Source organism: Oncorhynchus mykiss, chromosome 23 (assembly GCF_013265735.2).
Source record: "Oncorhynchus mykiss isolate Arlee chromosome 23, USDA_OmykA_1.1, whole genome shotgun sequence".
In the NCBI taxonomy this organism is placed as follows: domain Eukaryota; kingdom Metazoa; phylum Chordata; class Actinopteri; order Salmoniformes; family Salmonidae; genus Oncorhynchus; species Oncorhynchus mykiss.
The window spans coordinates 56,660,204-56,677,409 of record NC_048587.1 but is presented as its reverse complement, the minus strand read 5'-3'; the positions used below and the strand labels follow the sequence as shown (position 1 = coordinate 56,677,409).

Here is a 17,206-nt window from a genome sequence, read left to right as displayed (position 1 = left end):
GTGTTTGAATAGGGCCTGCTACAGTAGCACAAACATAAACTACAGGTGCATGAATAGGGCCTGCTACAGTAGCACAAACATAAACTACAGGTGTATGAATAGGGCCTGCTACAGTAGCACAAACATAAACAACATGTGTTTGAATAGGGCCTGCTACAGTAGCACAAACATAAACTACAGGTGCATGAATAGGGCCTGCTACAGTAACACAAACATAAACTACAGGTGTTTGAATAGGGCCTGCTACAGTAGCACAAACATAAACAACATGTGTTTGAATAGGGCCTGCTACAGTAGCAGAAACATAAACTACAGGTGCATGAATAGGGCCTGCTACAGTAACACAAACATAAACTACAGGTGCATGAATAGGGCCTGCTACAGTAGCACAAACATAAACTACAGGTGCATGAATAGGGCCTGCTACAGTAGCACAAACATAAACTACAGGTGTTTGAATAGGGCCTGCTACAGTAGCACAAACATAAACTACAGGTGCATGAATAGGGCCTGCTACAGTAGCACAAACATAAACTACAGGTGTTTGAATAGGGCCTGCTACAGTAACACAAACATAAACTACAGGTGCATGAATAGGGCCTGCTACAGTAACACAAACATAAACTACAGGTGTTTGAATAGGGCCTGCTACAGTAGCACAAACATAAACTACAGGTGTTTGAATAGGGCCTGCTACAGTAGCACAAACATAAACTACAGGTGTTTGACTAGGGCCTGCTACAGTAGCACAAACATAAACTACAGGTGCATGAATAGGGCCTGCTACAGTAGCACAAACATAAACTACAGGTGTTTGAATAGGGCCTGCTACAGTAGCACAAACATAAACTACAGGTGCATGAATAGGGCCTGCTACAGTAACACAAACATAAACTACAGGTGCATGAATAGGGCCTGCTACAGTAACACAAACATAAACTACAGGTGCATGAATAGGGCCTGCTACAGTAACACAAACATAAACTACAGGTGCATGAATAGGGCCTGCTACAGTAACACAAACATAAACTACAGGTGCATGAATAGGGCCTGCTACAGTAACACAAACATAAACTACAGGTGTATGAATAGGGCCTGCTACAGTAACACAAACATAAACTACAGGTGCATGAATAGGGCCTGCTACAGTAACACAAACATAAACTACAGGTGCATGAATAGGGCCTGCTACAGTAACACAAACATAAACTACAGGTGTTTGAATAGGGCCTGCTACAGTAACACAAACATAAACTACAGGTGCATGAATAGGGCCTGCTACAGTAACACAAACATAAACTACAGGTGTATGAATAGGGCCTGCTACAGTAACACAAACATAAACTACAGGTGTATGAATAGGGCCTGCTACAGTAGCACAAACATAAACTACAGGTGTTTGAATAGGGCCTGCTACAGTAGCACAAACATAAACTACAGGTGTTTGAATAGGGCCTGCTACAGTAGCACAAACATAAACTACAGGTGCATGAATAGGGCCTGCTACAGTAACACAAACATAAACTACAGGTGTATGAATAGGGCCTGCTACAGTAGCACAAACATAAACTACAGGTGTATGAATAGGGCCTGCTACAGTAGCACAAACATAAACTACAGGTGCATGAATAGGGCCTGCTACAGTAGCACAAACATAAACTACAGGTGTATGAATAGGGCCTGCTATGGTAGCACAAACATAAACTACAGGTGCATGAATAGGGCCTGCTACAGTAACACAAACATAAACTACAGGTGTATGAATAGGACCTGCTACAGTAGCACAAACATAAACTACAGGTGCATGAATAGGGCCTGCTACAGTAACACAAACATAAACTACAGGTGCATGAATAGGGCCTGCTACAGTAGCACAAACATAAACTACAGGTGCATGAATAGGGCCTGCTACAGTAACACAAACATAAACTACAGGTGTATGAATAGGGCCTGCTACAGTAACACAAACATAAACTACAGGTGTATGACTAGGGCCTGCTACAGTAACACAACCATAAACTACAGGTGTATGAATAGGGCCTGCTACAGTAGCACAAACATAAACAACAGTTATTTGAATAGGGCCTGCACACTGGGGGCTGAAGTGATGGTACACACTATTTAAGTGTGCTCTCTCTAATTCTCTCTTTCTCTCTTTCTTTCTCTCTCTCGGAGGACCTGAGCCCTAGGACCATGCCTCAGGACTACCTGACATGGTGCTGGTGCTGCTGCACCAGTTTCAACTGTTCTGCCTTATTATTATTGGACCATGCTGGTCATTTATGAACATTTGAACATCATGGCCATGTTCTGTCATAATGTCCACCCGGCACAGCCAGAAGAGGACTGGCCACCCCACATAGTCTGGTTCCTCTCTAGGTTTCTTCCTAGGTTTTGGCCTTTCTAGGGAGTTTTTCCTAGCCACCGTGCTTCTACACCATGCTTTGTAAAGCACCAGTTACTGTAAAGCATGGTCTTGTTCTCTCACACACCAGCACGGTTACTGTAAAGCACTGTCTTATTCTCTCACACATCAGCACGGTTACTGTAAAGCGTTGTCTTGATCTCTCACACACCAGCACGGTTACTCTAAAACGTTGTCTTGTTCTCTCACACACCATCACGGTTACTGTAAAGCGTTCTCTTGTCCTCTCACACACCAGCACGGTTACTGTAAAGCGGTGTCTTGTTCTCTCACACAACATCACGGTTACTGTAAAGCAGTGTCTTGTTCTCTCACACACCAGCACGGTTACTGTAAAGCGGTGTCTTGTTCTCTCACACACCAGCATGGTTACTGTAAAGCGGTGTCTTGTTCTCTCACACACCAGCACGGTTACTGTAAAGCGGTGTCTTGTTCTCTCACACACCAGCACGGTTACTGTAAAGCGCTGTCTTGTTCTCTCACACACCATCACGGTAACTGTAAATCGTTCTCTTGTTCTCTCACACAACATCACGGTTACTGTAAAGCGGTGTCTTGTTCTCTCACACAACATCAGGGTTACTGTAAAGCATTCTCTTGTTTTCTCACACACCAGCACGGTTACTGTAAAGCGGTGTCTTGTTCTCTCACACAACATCACGGTTACTGTAAAGCGGTGTCTTGTTCTCTCACACAACATCACGGTTACTGTAAAGCGGTGTCTTGTTCTCTCACACAACATCACGGTTACTGTAAAGCGGTGTCTTGTTCTTTCACACACCAGCACGGTTACTGTAAAGCGTTGTCTTGTTCTCTCACACACTAGCATGGTTACTGTAAAGCGGTGTCTTGTTCTCTCACACAACATCACGGTTACTGTAAAGCGGTGTCTTGTTCTCTCACACACCAGCACGGTTACTGTAAAGTGGTGTCTTGTTCTCTCACACAACATCACGGTTACTGTAAAGCGGTGTCTTGTTCTCTCACACAACATCACGGTTACTGTAAAGCGGTGTCTTGTTCTCTCACACAACATCACGGTTACTGTAAAGTGGTGTCTTGTTCTTTCACACACCAGCACGGTTACTGTAAAGCGGTGTCTTGTTCTCTCACACAACATCACGGTTACTGTAAAGCGTTGTCTTGTTCTCTCACACACTAGCATGGTTACTGTAAAGCGGTGTCTTGTTTCTCTCACACAACATCACGGTTACTGTAAAGCGGTGTCTTGTTCTCTCACACACCAGCACGGTTACTGTAAAGTGGTGTCTTGTTCTCTCACACAACATCACGGTTACTGTAAAGCGTTGTCTTGTTCTCTCACACACCAGCAAGGTTACTGTAAAGCGGTGTCTTGTTCTCTCACACACCAGCACGGTTACTGTAAAGCAGAAGATGAGATAAGGTCCTCAACAGATGGTTGAGACACTCCCAATGACTTCACAATCATTCTATCTGTTGATAGGCCTTAAGGCAAAAGGAAGAAGTGCCTTTGTCTGCACCGGGGTTGCAGTGTAGTCAGTCTTAGTGTAGACACTCACGGTTCTGGTGGCTCTTGGTGACACTGTCAGAATCGAGGGCGTGGTACAACTCATAGACAGAGCAGCCCAGCAGGTCTTCAGGACTGTAGCCCATCAGCTCAGTGACTCTGCAATACACAGAAATACAGCCAACCGTTAACTCAGCCAACACCACTTTTCTCTGACTGACACACACACACACACACACACACACACACACACACACACACACACACACACACACACACACACACACACACACACACACACACACACACACCTCTCCTCTACCACAGCCTCTCTCCTCTACCACAGCCTCTCTCCTCTCCCACAGCCTCTCCTCTCCCTCCTCTACCACAGTCTCTCCTCTGTCAGCCTCTCCTCTGTCACAGCCTCTCCTCTGTCACAGCCTCTCCTCTGTCACAGCCTCTCCTCTACCACAGCCTCTCCTCTCCCTCCTCTACCACAGTCTCTCCTCTCTCCCTCTCCTCTACCACAACCTCTCTCTACCACAGCCTCTCCTCTACCTCCTCTGCCACAGTCTCTCCTCTACCACAGCCTTTCCTCTCCCTCCTCTACCACAGTCTCTCTCCTCTCTCTCTCTCCTCTACCACAGCCTCTCCTCTACCTCCTCTGCCACAGTCTCTCTCCTCTCTCTCTCTCCTCTACCACAGCCTCTCCTCTACCTCCTCTGGCACAGTCTCGCTCCTCTCTCTCTCCCCTCTACCAGAGCCTCTCCTCTCCCACAGCCTTTCCTCTCCCTTTCTCCTCTACCTCAGTCTCTCCTATACCACAGTATCTCCTCTACAACAGTATCTCCTCTCCCTCTCTCCTCTACCCTAGTTTCCTCTACCAGTTTGTCCTCTCCCACTCTCCTCTACCACAGCCTCTCTCCTCCACCAGGCTCTCTCCTCTACCACAGCCTCTCTCCTCTACCACAGTCTCTCTCCTCTACCACAGTCTCTCTCCTCTACCACAGCCTCTCTCCTCTACCACAGCCTCTCTCCTCTACCACAGCCTCTCTCCTCTACCACAGCCTCTCTCCTCTACCACATCCTCTCTCCTCTACCACAGTCTCTCTCCTCTACCAGAGCATCTCTCCTCTACCAGAGCCTCTCTCCTCTACCACAGCCTCTCTCCTCTACCACAGTCTCTCTCCTCTACCACAGTCTCTCTCCTCTACCAGAGCCTCTCTCCTCTACCAGAGCCTCTCTCCTCTACCACAGGCTCTCTCCTCTACCACAGTCTCTCTCCTCTACCACAGTCTCTCTCCTCTACCACAGTCTCTCTCAACAATAAAAACAATAATAAGGATCAGATAGGTAGGTAATAGTCAACAGGCATGTGACTCCTAGAGCATTACCCCATTACCCATTGCATCAAAGTTGCTTCCACGTCTTTTCAATGAAATTCTGTTGAACCAACATGTAATAAATATTGAATTGACGTCTACCAGCCAGCCAGCCAGCCAGCCAGCCAGCCAGGCAGCCAGCCAGGCAGCCAGCCAGCCTTCCAGCCAGCCAGTCAGCAAACCTGCCAGCCAGCCAGTCAATTTGCCAGCCAGCCAGACTGGAGCACAAATAAGTCATTCCTCACTGCTTTACACCCACACACCGGTTGTGTTGTTTATGCGATTGAGTGATTTGGGTTTCAATGTGTTTTTATCTCTGAGTGATGTGTTTTTACCTCTGAGTGATGTGGGTTTCAATGTGTTTTTACCTCTGAGTGATGTGAGTTTCAATGTGTTTTTACCTCTGAGTGATGTGGGTTTCAATGTGTTTTTACCTCTGAGTGATGTGTTTTTACCTCTGAGTGATGTGAGTTTCAATGTGTTTTTACCTCTGAGTGATGTGGGTTTCAATGTGTTTTTACCTCTGAGTGATGTGTTTTTACCTCTGAGTGATGTGAGTTTCAATGTGTTTTTATCTCTGCGTGATGTGGATTTGGGTGTTAAGTACAGTAGAGAGCTCTAAACTCTCCCAATGATGCCTGCATAATCTTCAAACAGATGAATAGGGATTGTTTGTGTTTTTACAAATCAAGGCTCTGAAAACCTGAGCTTTTAGTTAATCCCAACTAAAGCACCACTGCTGAAATATAGTTAGGCAACTCAACCTTGAGTAAGAAAAACAGCTGGTGGACCTCAATCATAGGTAATTAATATAAAATCATAGACATTTCTTAAAAAGTTAAAAACAACGATGTAGACCCTAGATTAACACATAGTTTCCATAATGAAAAAACAGTAATAATGATAATTGCAAGCATATGGACCAAGTAGCCAAAATTAAAGTAGCCTCAATCATTAAACTTTTTTCTTATCCATGCAGGTGCAATGGTTCAAAATCTGTTGAGACCCGAGCAAGACGGAAAGTTAAATTGAAGTTTAAACCAACATTACATAAACATTTCTGAGTTCCTTCTCTTCCTTCCAGCCTTTCTCCTCTCCTCACGGGCGGTCCAAGGGCAACCCGTGCTGTGCCAGTTGGGAACATCAACCATGACCACTAATGAGCATAATGACGTATGCAAGACATCATGGGCTGTCGCCTCATTTGCGTAATTGGAGTCGATTTGCGCAAGGATGAAATAAATACAACATTTGAGAAAAGTAAAAAGGGGCCTCTGTTTCACAGGAAGGTACACTCTGTTCTCAGAATAAATCTTTTGTCTTTGCATGAGCGCTTGATCAGATTACAGCCGAACCCGACCGGTGTGGTTTTTAGCACTTGCAGCTAGGAGGATGGAATGTTTTTCTCTACCGGTGAGACATTGGCTCTAAGATGGCTGCCGTGTCTGTGACGCAGTTGGCCCAGAGGGGACAGCAGACACTCCTAACGGGGACATCGATCATCACAGGGACATGATGGTAGGACTTGGACTTGTCACTATTGTCACAGTTGTCATGGTGACATGCTGCTTTGGTTGCAGTGGTGATGGGTGCATAGCACTCACTTTGTGTGAAGTGCCCAGAGAACATGTTGTGGGTAACCTCTGGCACTCTTTGATGATGTCGTGCGATGCAAGTCATTCTTGATGTTTTTTTTCTCTCTGGTCCTGCCAAACCAAACTGGTTCAGTCAGCAGATCATTATCCAAGGCTTGTTTGCATGCTTGTGTGTGTGTGTGTGTGTGTGTGTGTGTGTGTGTGTGTAAGTTTGCGTAATTTGTCGTTTAGTGACAGCACTTGATTTTGGGTTTTACCAGCCTGCTGCTGCTTACGATTTACAATATAAATGTGTGTCTGAGTCTGTGATCATATAATGTCTGTATGGGAAGGTACTTTATGCATGAATATGTACAGTTGAAGTCAGAAGTTTACATACACTTAGGTTGGAGTCATGAGACTTGTTTTTCAACCACTCCACACATTTATTGTTAACAAACTGTAGTTCTGGCAACTTGTGCATGACACAAGTAATACATTTCCAACAATTGTTTACAGACAGATTATTTCACTTATAACCCAATGTATCACAATTTCAGTGGGTCAAAAGTTTACATACACTAAGTTCACTGTGCCTTTAAAACCTGTTGGGGCAAGACGTTCCCCTCAGGGAACTCCACCCCCCCCCCCCCCCCCCCCCCCCCGTTCAGCTGAAAAGGTGGCGCAGGGAATTCAAAAATATTATTTAGAAATATTTAACTTTCACACATTAACAAGTCCAATACCTCAAATGAAAGATAAACACCTTGTTCATCTACCCATCATGTCAGATTTTTTAAATGTTTTACAGCGAAAACACAACATATATTTATGTTAGACCACCACCAAATCAAAGGAAAAACGCAGCCATTTTTTCCAGCCAAAGATAAAATCACAAAAGCAGGATTAGAAATAAAATGAATCACTAACCTCTTGAAAATCTTCATCAGCTGACATGTTACACAGTACATTTATGTTTTGTTCGATAATATGCATATTTATATTCACAAATCTCGGTTTACATTGACGTCATGTTCAGAAATTCCTCCAAAATATCCGGAGGAATTATAGAAAGCTACGCCAGATAACAGAAATACTCATCATAAACTTTGACTAAAGATACATGTTCTACATATAATTAAAGATACACTGGTTCAGGATAGGGGGCAGTACTTTCACTTTGGATGAATTGTGTGCCCATAGTGAACTGCATTAAACTCTGTCCTAGATTGCTAATATATGCATATTATTATTACTATTGGATAGAAAACACTCTGAAGTTTCTAAAACTGTTTGAATTACGTATGTGAGTATAACAGAACTCATAGGGCAGGCAATCTTCCAAACAAGTTTTGAAATTCTGAAAGTTGGGGCAACTTTGACATCATCGCCCCCTCCTTTCCCAACAAGATATGGATCTGGAAGCACTTCCTACGCCTTCCACTAGATGTCCTCATTCAGTAGAAAGTGTAATGGAGTATTTGCTGTGAACTTTGACCTAGTGGGAGGGAAAATAGTCAGTGTCGCAACAGAATGCCATTTTGCTGTGGCGCATTTCTCTGTGGGTGCTACGGCTGTTCCAATCGGCCCCAGATGAAAACGAATGATCCGGTTAGAACGTTATTGGATATATATGATAATAACATCCTGAAGATTGATTCTGTACTTAGTTTGACCAGTTTATTCGACCTGGAATATATCTTTTGGAAGTTTTCGTGCAAGTTATTAAGGACCAGCAGTCAGTTTTTGGGCACGTGAGCTGAAAGTAATAGCAAATGCAGCTACTTGGACACTAGTATTGGACATTATGGAACAAAACAACGGTTTATTGTGGAACTAGGACTCCTTGCACTACATTCGGATGAAAGATCATCAAAGGTAAGGGAATATTTATGTTGTAATTTTGTATTTCTGTTGACTCCAACATGGCGGAGAAATATTGTTACGTCTGAGCGCCGTCTCAGATTATTGCAATGTTAGGCTTTCTCCGTAACGTTTAAAAAGAATCTGACACAGCGGTTGCATTAAACAGCTTGGAATATTCCAGAAAATGATGTCATGGCTTTAGAAGCTTCTGGATAGGCTAATTGACATAATTTGAGTGAATTGGAGGTGTACCTGTGGATGTATTTCAAGGCCTACCTTCAAACTCAGTGGCTCTTTGCCACAATCAGAAAAAAAATTGTATACCTCCACATACCTCCTTGGGAGCAATTTCCAAATGCCTGAAGGTACCACGTTCATCTGTACAAACAATATTACACAAGTATAAACACCATGGGACCACGCAGCCGTAATACCGCTGAGGAAGGAGAAGCATTCTGTCTCCTAGAGATGAATGTACTTCGGTGCGAAAAGTGCAAATCAATCCCAAAATTACAGTAAAGGACCTTGTGAAGATGCTGAAGGAAACAGGTACAAAAGTATCTATATCCACAGTAAAATGAGGCCTATGTTGAAATAACCTGAAAGGCCGCTCAGCAAGGAAGAAGCCACTGCTCCAAAACCACCATAAAAAATCCAGACTACGGTTTTCAACTGGACATGGGGACAAAGATCAAACTTGTTGGAGAAATGTCCTCTGGTCTGATGAAACAATATAGAACTGTTTGGCCATAATGACCATCGTTATGTTTGGAGGAAAAATGGGGAGTCCTGCAAGCCGAAAAACACCATCCCACGGGGCTGGCAGCGTCATGTTGTTGGGGTGCTTTGCTGCAGGAGGGACTGGTGCACTTCACAAAATAGACGGCATCATGAGGTAGGAAAAATATGTGGATATATTAAAGCAACATCTCAAGATGTTAATAGTCAGGAAGTTAAAGCTTGGTCACAAATGGGTCTTCCAAATGGACAATGACCCAAAGCATAGAAATAAAAGCTGAAATAAATAATTCTCTCTACTATTATTCTGACATTTCACATTCTTAAAATAAAGTGGTTATCCTAACTTACCTAAGACAGGGAATTTTTACTGATTAAATGTCAGGATTTGTGAAAAGCTGAGTTTAAATGTAGTTGGCTAAGGTATATGTACACCTTCGACTTCAACTGTATATGAGGATGTTTCTATGCATATACAGTATAGAGAGGGAGTGTATGCCTATGTGTGAGTGTGTGAGTATGTGAGATGGTTTGTGTGTGTTCCCTGCTGTTACTGTACTATAAGCTAACTTTCCGTCCCTTCTGCCAGTGTGTGTGTGTGTCTGTGTGTGTGCATGTGTGTGCGTGTGTGTGTGTGTGTGCGTATGTGAGACTGTTTGTGTGTGTTACGTGTCATTATAGTCCTGTAGGTGAGCTGTGAGTCCCTGTTGGGAGCATGTGTTAGTGTGTGTGTATTTATCTGACAGTTTGCGTTACCTGTCGTCACAGTAGGTGAACTTCATGTCCATGCTGTGACGGCTCAGGAAGGTCTTGCTGTCCAGGGGTGTGTCAATGTTGGAGGGGTGGGGGATGGGCTCACACATCATCAGCAGGCAGGTGAGAGGAGGCTCCTTGAACCCACACAGCCCGAGAGGGGCGCAGCTGTTGTACACCTTGAGGTGGCCCGTGCAGTGCAGAACCTAAGAAAGCAGAGGAGAAACACTTATATCAACATTATTTTATAGAATAACTATTATCTGTAACATCTGATATCATCTCAATGATGCAGTACGGTCCTATTCTGAATAAACAATGCAAAACAGAATTTACAATCAATAGTAAACAAGCCGAGGGTTGTTCAAGTGGAGGGTTGTTCATGAGTAGTGATGGCAGTGATCTTGGCATCTTCTGTTAGTTCCATGGACTCACCTTCCAGCTGGCTGATTTCAGGTTGACAGTGCGTCCACGGTTTGTCACTGTGCACTTCATCCTCATGAAGAAGTCTCTCTCAGTGCTGAAGGCTTTCCCCTTTGTCCCAGGACCTGTGAACAAACATACACAGATATTCTTCACCTTCATTTTCCAATCACATGCTTGCGATATCACAGTTTTTGTGTGAGGTCAAGGTTTCGGTTTCTTCCACTTCTCTCTGTCCCACGAACGTGCATGCAAGCACACACAAAGAACTGGACAATCTGGACCCTCTATTCCTGAAACTATCCGCCGCCATTGTCGCAACCCCTATTACCAGCCTGTTCAACCTCTCTTTCATATCGTCTGAGATCCCCAAGGATTGGAAAGCTGCCGCAGTCATCCCCCTCTTCAAAGGGGGCGACACCCTGGACCCAAACTGTTACAGACCTATATCCATCCTGCCCTGCCTATCTAAGGTCTTCGAAAGCCAAGTCAACAAACAGGTCACTGACCATCTTGAATCCCACCGTACCTTCTCCGCTGTGCAATCTGGTTTCCGAGCCGGTCACGGGTGTACCTCAGCCACGCTCAAGGTACTAAACGATATCATAACCGCCATCGATAAAAGACAGTACTGTGCAGCCGTCTTCATAGACCTTGCCAAGGCTTTCGACTCTGTCAATCACCGTATTCTTATCGGCAGACTCAGTAGCCTCGGTTTTTCGGATGACTGCCTTGCCTGGTTCACCAATTACTTTGCAGACAGAGTTCAGTGTGTCAAATCGGAGGGCATGCTGTCCGGTCCTCTGGCAGTCTCTATGGGGGTGCCACAGGGTTCAATTCTCGGGCCGACTCTTTTCTCTGTATATATCAATGATGTTTCTCATGCTGCGGGCGATTCCCTGATCCACCTCTACGCAGACGACACCATTCTATATACTTCCGGCCCGTCCTTGGACACTGTGCTATCTAACCTCCAAACGAGCTTCAATGCCATACAGCACTCGTTCCGTGGCCTCCAACTGCTCTTAAACGCTAGTAAAACCAAATGCATGCTTTTCAACCGTTCGCTGCCTGCACCCGCACGCCTGACCAGCATCACCACCCTGGATGGTTCCGACCTTGAATATGTGGACATCTATAAGTACCTAGGTGTCTGGCTAGACTCTAAACTCTCCTTCCAGACCCATATCAAACATCTCCAATCGAAAATCAAATCAAGAGTCGGCTTTCTATTCCGCAACAAAGCCTCCTTCACTCACGCCGCCAAACTTACCCTAGTAAAACTGACTATCCTACCGATCCTCGACTTCGGCGACGTCATCTACAAAATTGCTTCCAACACTCTACTCAGCAAACTGGATGCAGTTTATCACAGTGCCATCCGTTTTGTCACTAAAGCACCTTATACCACCCACCACTGCGACTTGTATGCTCTAGTCGGCTGGCCCTCGCTACATATTCGTCGCCAGACCCACTGGCTCCAGGTCATCTACAAATCCATGCTAGGTAAAGCTCCGCCTTATCTCAGTTCACTGGTTACGATGGCAACACCCATCCGTAGCACGCGCTCCAGCAGGTGTATCTCACTGATCATCCCTAAAGCCAACACCTCATTTGGCCGCCTTTCGTTCCAGTTCTCTGCTGCCTGTGACTGGAACGAATTGCAAAAATCGCTGAAGTTGGAGACTTTTATCTCCCTCACCAACTTCAAACATCTGCTATCTGAGCAGCTAACCGATCGCTGCAGCTGTACATAGTCTATTGGTAAATAGCCCACCCATTTTCACCTACCTCATCCCCATACTGTTTTTATTTATTTATTTTTATTTTTCTGCTCTTTTGCACACCAATATCTCTACCTGTACATAACCATCTGATCATTTATCACTCCAGTGTTAATCTGCATAATTGTAATTATTTGCCTACCTTCTCATGCCTTTTGCACACAATGTATATATAGACTCCCCTTTTTTTCTACTGTGTTATTGACTTGCTAATTGTTTACTCCATGTGTAACTCTGTGTTGTCTGTTCACACTGCTATGCCTTATCTTGGCCAGGTCGCAGTTGCAAATGAGAACTTGTTCTCAACTAGCCTACCTGGTTAAATAAAGGTGAAATAAAAAAATAAATAAAAAAAAATGTTTCTGACATATCTGGAGCAGCAACTCAGTCCAAAAGGGCTGATCGTAAAGCTGTCAGTGGTGACATCATCTTTACACATTCAGACTCTTTTTTAACACTCCTTGTTATTGCATTTCCATTTCTGTGTTTGTGTGTTGCACTTGCATTCCGTAGCGTCTGAATAACATGATTATGAAGGCATACATGTATGAAAGTTTGTATAATTATTTAAAATGTATATAGTTCTGTCCTGATGTTCTTGTCTGTTAATGTTCTGTATTATGTCATGTTTTAGGTTTTGTGTGGACCCCAGGAAGAGCAGCTGCTGCTTCAGCACTAACTAATGTGGATCCTAATAAACGTGTAAATACTAAATTCGCCACAGTCTGCAGCCAAGCCATTACATCACAAAGTGAGAGTTCAGCCCTCAGACACTGGCCGCTAGCCGTGGAGCAAGACAGAGCCTTATGGGTCCAGCTAATAAGGAGTGTTAAAGGGGGGCCCCATGATGGGGGTGGCGCCAGGGAAAGGTCTGGCATGGCTGGCAGTACGTGTGGACACAACAGCAGCGCCCGCACTTCCACCAACCTTACCATCCTCCTTTGGTCCCCCATGCCGCCCACCCCTCTATCAACAGTCCCAGGAAGGGGCCTGAGGAGTCGGCCTACTAGGCTCCTTGTCTGACCACTTTGGTGTGGCCCGTCCTGGAACGAGAGAAATGGATTCAAATAGCAACAAAAACAGAACAGCAGAACACTGGGGAGATTAGAGGACAACTGGGGAGATTAGAGGACAACTGGGGAGATTAGAGGACAACTGGGGAGATTAGAAGACAACTGGGGAGATTAGAGGACAACTGGGGAGATTAGAGGACAACTGGGAAGATTAGAGGACAACTGGGGAGATTAGAGGATAACTGGGGAGATTAGAGGACAACTGGGGAGATTAGAGGATAACTGGGGAGATTAGAGGACAACTGGGGAGATTAGAGGACAACTGGGGAGATTAGAGGATAACTGGGGAGATTAGAGGACAACTGGGCAGAGAGAAGCATGGAAAGAGTCAGTGTGTCCAGAATGTTATTTCGACCATCATGATTTACTCTTAGCGTAGCACACAAGCCATGGCCGAGGAAGCTGTTCATGTAGTGTTATTATCTCATGTTATAGCTTTTAATTTAGTGTTATTATCTCATGATATTGCTTTTAATTTAGTGTTATTACATCATTATATAGCTGTTAATTTAGTGTTATTACATCATTATATAGCTGTTAATTTAGTGTTATTACGTCATTATATAGCTGTTAATTTAGTGTTATTACATCATTATATAGCTGTTAATTTAGTGTTATTACATCATTATATAGCTGTTAATTTAGTGTTATTACGTCATTATATAGCTGTTAATTTAGTGTTATTACATCATTATATAGCTGTTAATTTAGTGTTATTACGTCATTATATAGCTGTTAATTTAGTGTTATTACATCATTATATAGCTGTTAATTTAGTGTTATTACGTCATTATATAGCTGTTTATTGTCCAATGACAAGTGTTCAGAGGGTAGTGGAGTAGTGTTTATAGCCTGGAACTTGAAGTTATGTTAATTATTCGTTGTGTGAGCAATTTTACAACTTCTACTTAACACATTAGGACCTCCAGATACTTATTTATTTCAGCTTTTTTCGACAGGGAGTCATGCTGAGAATAAGGTCTCTTTTACAGATGAGCCCTGTATACATATTGATTCACAATATACACATCAATATACACATACATACATATACATCAATATATATGTAAATATGTACAATACACATCAGTATACACATCAATATACATACATTACACATGAATAGATATCAATAAAAACTGTAGACATCAATGTACACATAGTATACATCAATATACACATTAATATACAGTACATCAACATACACTATACACATCAATATACATCCATACATAATATGCACATCAATATACACATCTATACACATCAATACCAAATTAAACACTACACACATCAATATACACATTCATGTGCATCAACATACTCATCAATTCACATCAATATACAACAATATACACTACACACATCAATATACACAATAATATACATCAATATACACATCAACACATCAATACACAACAATATACACATCAATATATATATATCAATATACACTATATGCATTGATATACATCAATATACATCAATATACACTATATATATAAGTACCAGTCAAAACTATAGACACACCTACTCACTCAATGATTTTCATTATTTTACTATTTTCTACATTGTAGAATAATAGTGAAGACATCAAAACTATGAAATAACACATGGGATCATGTAGTAACCAAAAAAGTGTTAAACAAATCAAAATATATTTTATATTTGAGATTCTTCAAAGTAGCCACCATTTGCCTTGAAGACAGCCCTAACCTTATTTACATAAGTATTCAGACCCTTTGCTATGAGACTTGATGTTGAGCTCAGGTGCATCCTGTTTCCATTGAACATCCTTGAGATGTTTCAAAAACTTGATTGGAGTCCACCTGTGGTAAATTAAATTGATTGGACATGATTTGGAAAGCCACACACCTGTCTACATAAGGTCCCACAGTTGATAGTGCATGTCAGAGTAAAAAACAAGCCATGAGGTCGAAGGAATTGTCCGTAGAGCTCAGGGACAGGATTGTGTCGTGGTACAGATCTGGGGAAGGCTACCCAAAATATTATGCAGTGTTGAAGGTCCCTAAGAACACAGTGGCCTCCCATCATTCTTCAATTTAAGAAGTTTGGAACCACCAAGACTCTTCCTAGAGCTGGCCGCCCGGCCAAACTGAGCAATCGGAGGAGAAGGGCCTTAGTCAGGGAGGTGACGAAGAACCCAATGGTCAATCTGACAGAACTCTAGACTTCCTCTGTGGAGATGGGAGAACCTTCCAGAACCTTCCAGAAGGTCTCTGTAGCACCCCACCAATCAGGCCTTTATGTTAGAGTGGCCAGACGGAAGCGACTCCTCAGTAAAAGGGACATGACAGCCCGCTTGGAGTTTGCCAAAAGGCAACTAAACACTCTCAGACCATGAGAAACAAGATTCTCTGATCTGACGAAACCAAGATTGAACTCGTTAGCCTGAATGCCAAGCGTCACGTGGCAGCATCATGCTGTGGGGATGTTTTTCAGCGGCAGGGACTGGAAGACTAGTCAGGATCGAGGCAAAGATGAACGGAGCAAAGTACAGCGAGATCCTTGATTGAAATCTGCTCCAGAGCGCTCAGATCCTCAGATTGGGCGATAGTTCCTCTTCCAACAGGACAATGACCCTAAGTACACAGCCATGACAATGCAGGAGTGGCTTCAGGACAAGTCTCTGAATGTCCTTGAGCCCGGACTTGTACCCAATCTAACATCTCTAGAGAGACCTGAAAGTAACTGTGCAGCAATTCTCGCCATCCAACCTGACAGAGCTTGAGAGGATCTGCAGAGAAGAATGGGAGAAACTCCCCAAATACAGGAGTGTCAAGCTTGTAGTGTCATACCCAGGAAGACTTGAGGCTGTAATCACTGCCAAAGGTGCTTCAACAAAGTACTGAGTAAAGGGTCTGAATACTTACTATGTAAATGTGATATTACATTTTTTTTAGGTTTTTAAAAATTTGAAGAGAATTAAAAAATAAATGTTTTTGCTTTGTCATAGGGAATTGTGTGTATATTCATGAGTAAAAAAAACTATTTGATACATTTTACAATAAGAATGTAACCCTACAAAATGTGGAAAAGGTCAGAATACTTTCCAAAGGCACTGTATATATTATACTATAGAACACTCCATGTGCAGAGCTAATTCAGTGTCCACCCAAAGACAGTATGACCTTCCTGCCGATCTCAGAGACACACACTGCTGTGCTCCTCTATTCTCTCGTATTGTTATCTAACCCTGACCTTAACCCTAAATCAGAGAGACACTGTGCTGTGCTCCTATCTTGTATTATTATTATCTAACCCTAACACTAACCCTAACCTTAACCCTAACTCTTTCACGTGAACAGAGAGAATAATTACCGGTTTTCAGATTGAGGTTCTCGCGAATCTCGTCGTGGTCGCAGGGGTGGGTGAAGTCAAAGATGCTTTGTCCGGTCAACTCCACCTGTAGAGACACACATATGGTGTTATGCCAGCAAGAACACAGACAGGGCCAACCCTTTGTTACATTGTGGTAACACCACTTCAGCCAAACCAAAGAGACTTGTAACACCTGCATTCAGTCACAGTAAAGAGGTTAGGAAGACTGCTGCTCTCTGAGAGCCTTGGTTATCAGAGAGACCAGCAGTGAGAAATATAGTAGACAAAGCTGGGAGGGCTGGAGGCCTTCTGCCCTACGTAGCTACAGTAGATAGTGTGTTTGAGCCAAACAAGCCT

General features: G+C 43.3%; 1 protein-coding gene across 2 annotated transcripts in view; it reads right to left on the bottom strand.

Annotated features, from left to right (window-relative positions):
* Window positions 1-17,206, bottom strand: part of LOC110503001 (endothelial PAS domain-containing protein 1) — an 87,919-nt gene that overhangs the window by 23,575 nt on the left and 47,138 nt on the right. For both annotated transcript variants that reach the window (XM_036960863.1, XM_036960864.1), the window contains exons 4-7: window positions 16,850-16,934; window positions 10,663-10,775; window positions 10,231-10,433; window positions 3,967-4,073 (exon numbers count right to left, since the gene is read on the bottom strand). In XM_036960863.1, coding sequence (XP_036816758.1) covers window positions 3,967-4,073; window positions 10,231-10,433; window positions 10,663-10,775; window positions 16,850-16,934 — 508 coding nt within the window. The remainder of the gene's footprint in view (window positions 1-3,966; window positions 4,074-10,230; window positions 10,434-10,662; window positions 10,776-16,849; window positions 16,935-17,206) is intronic.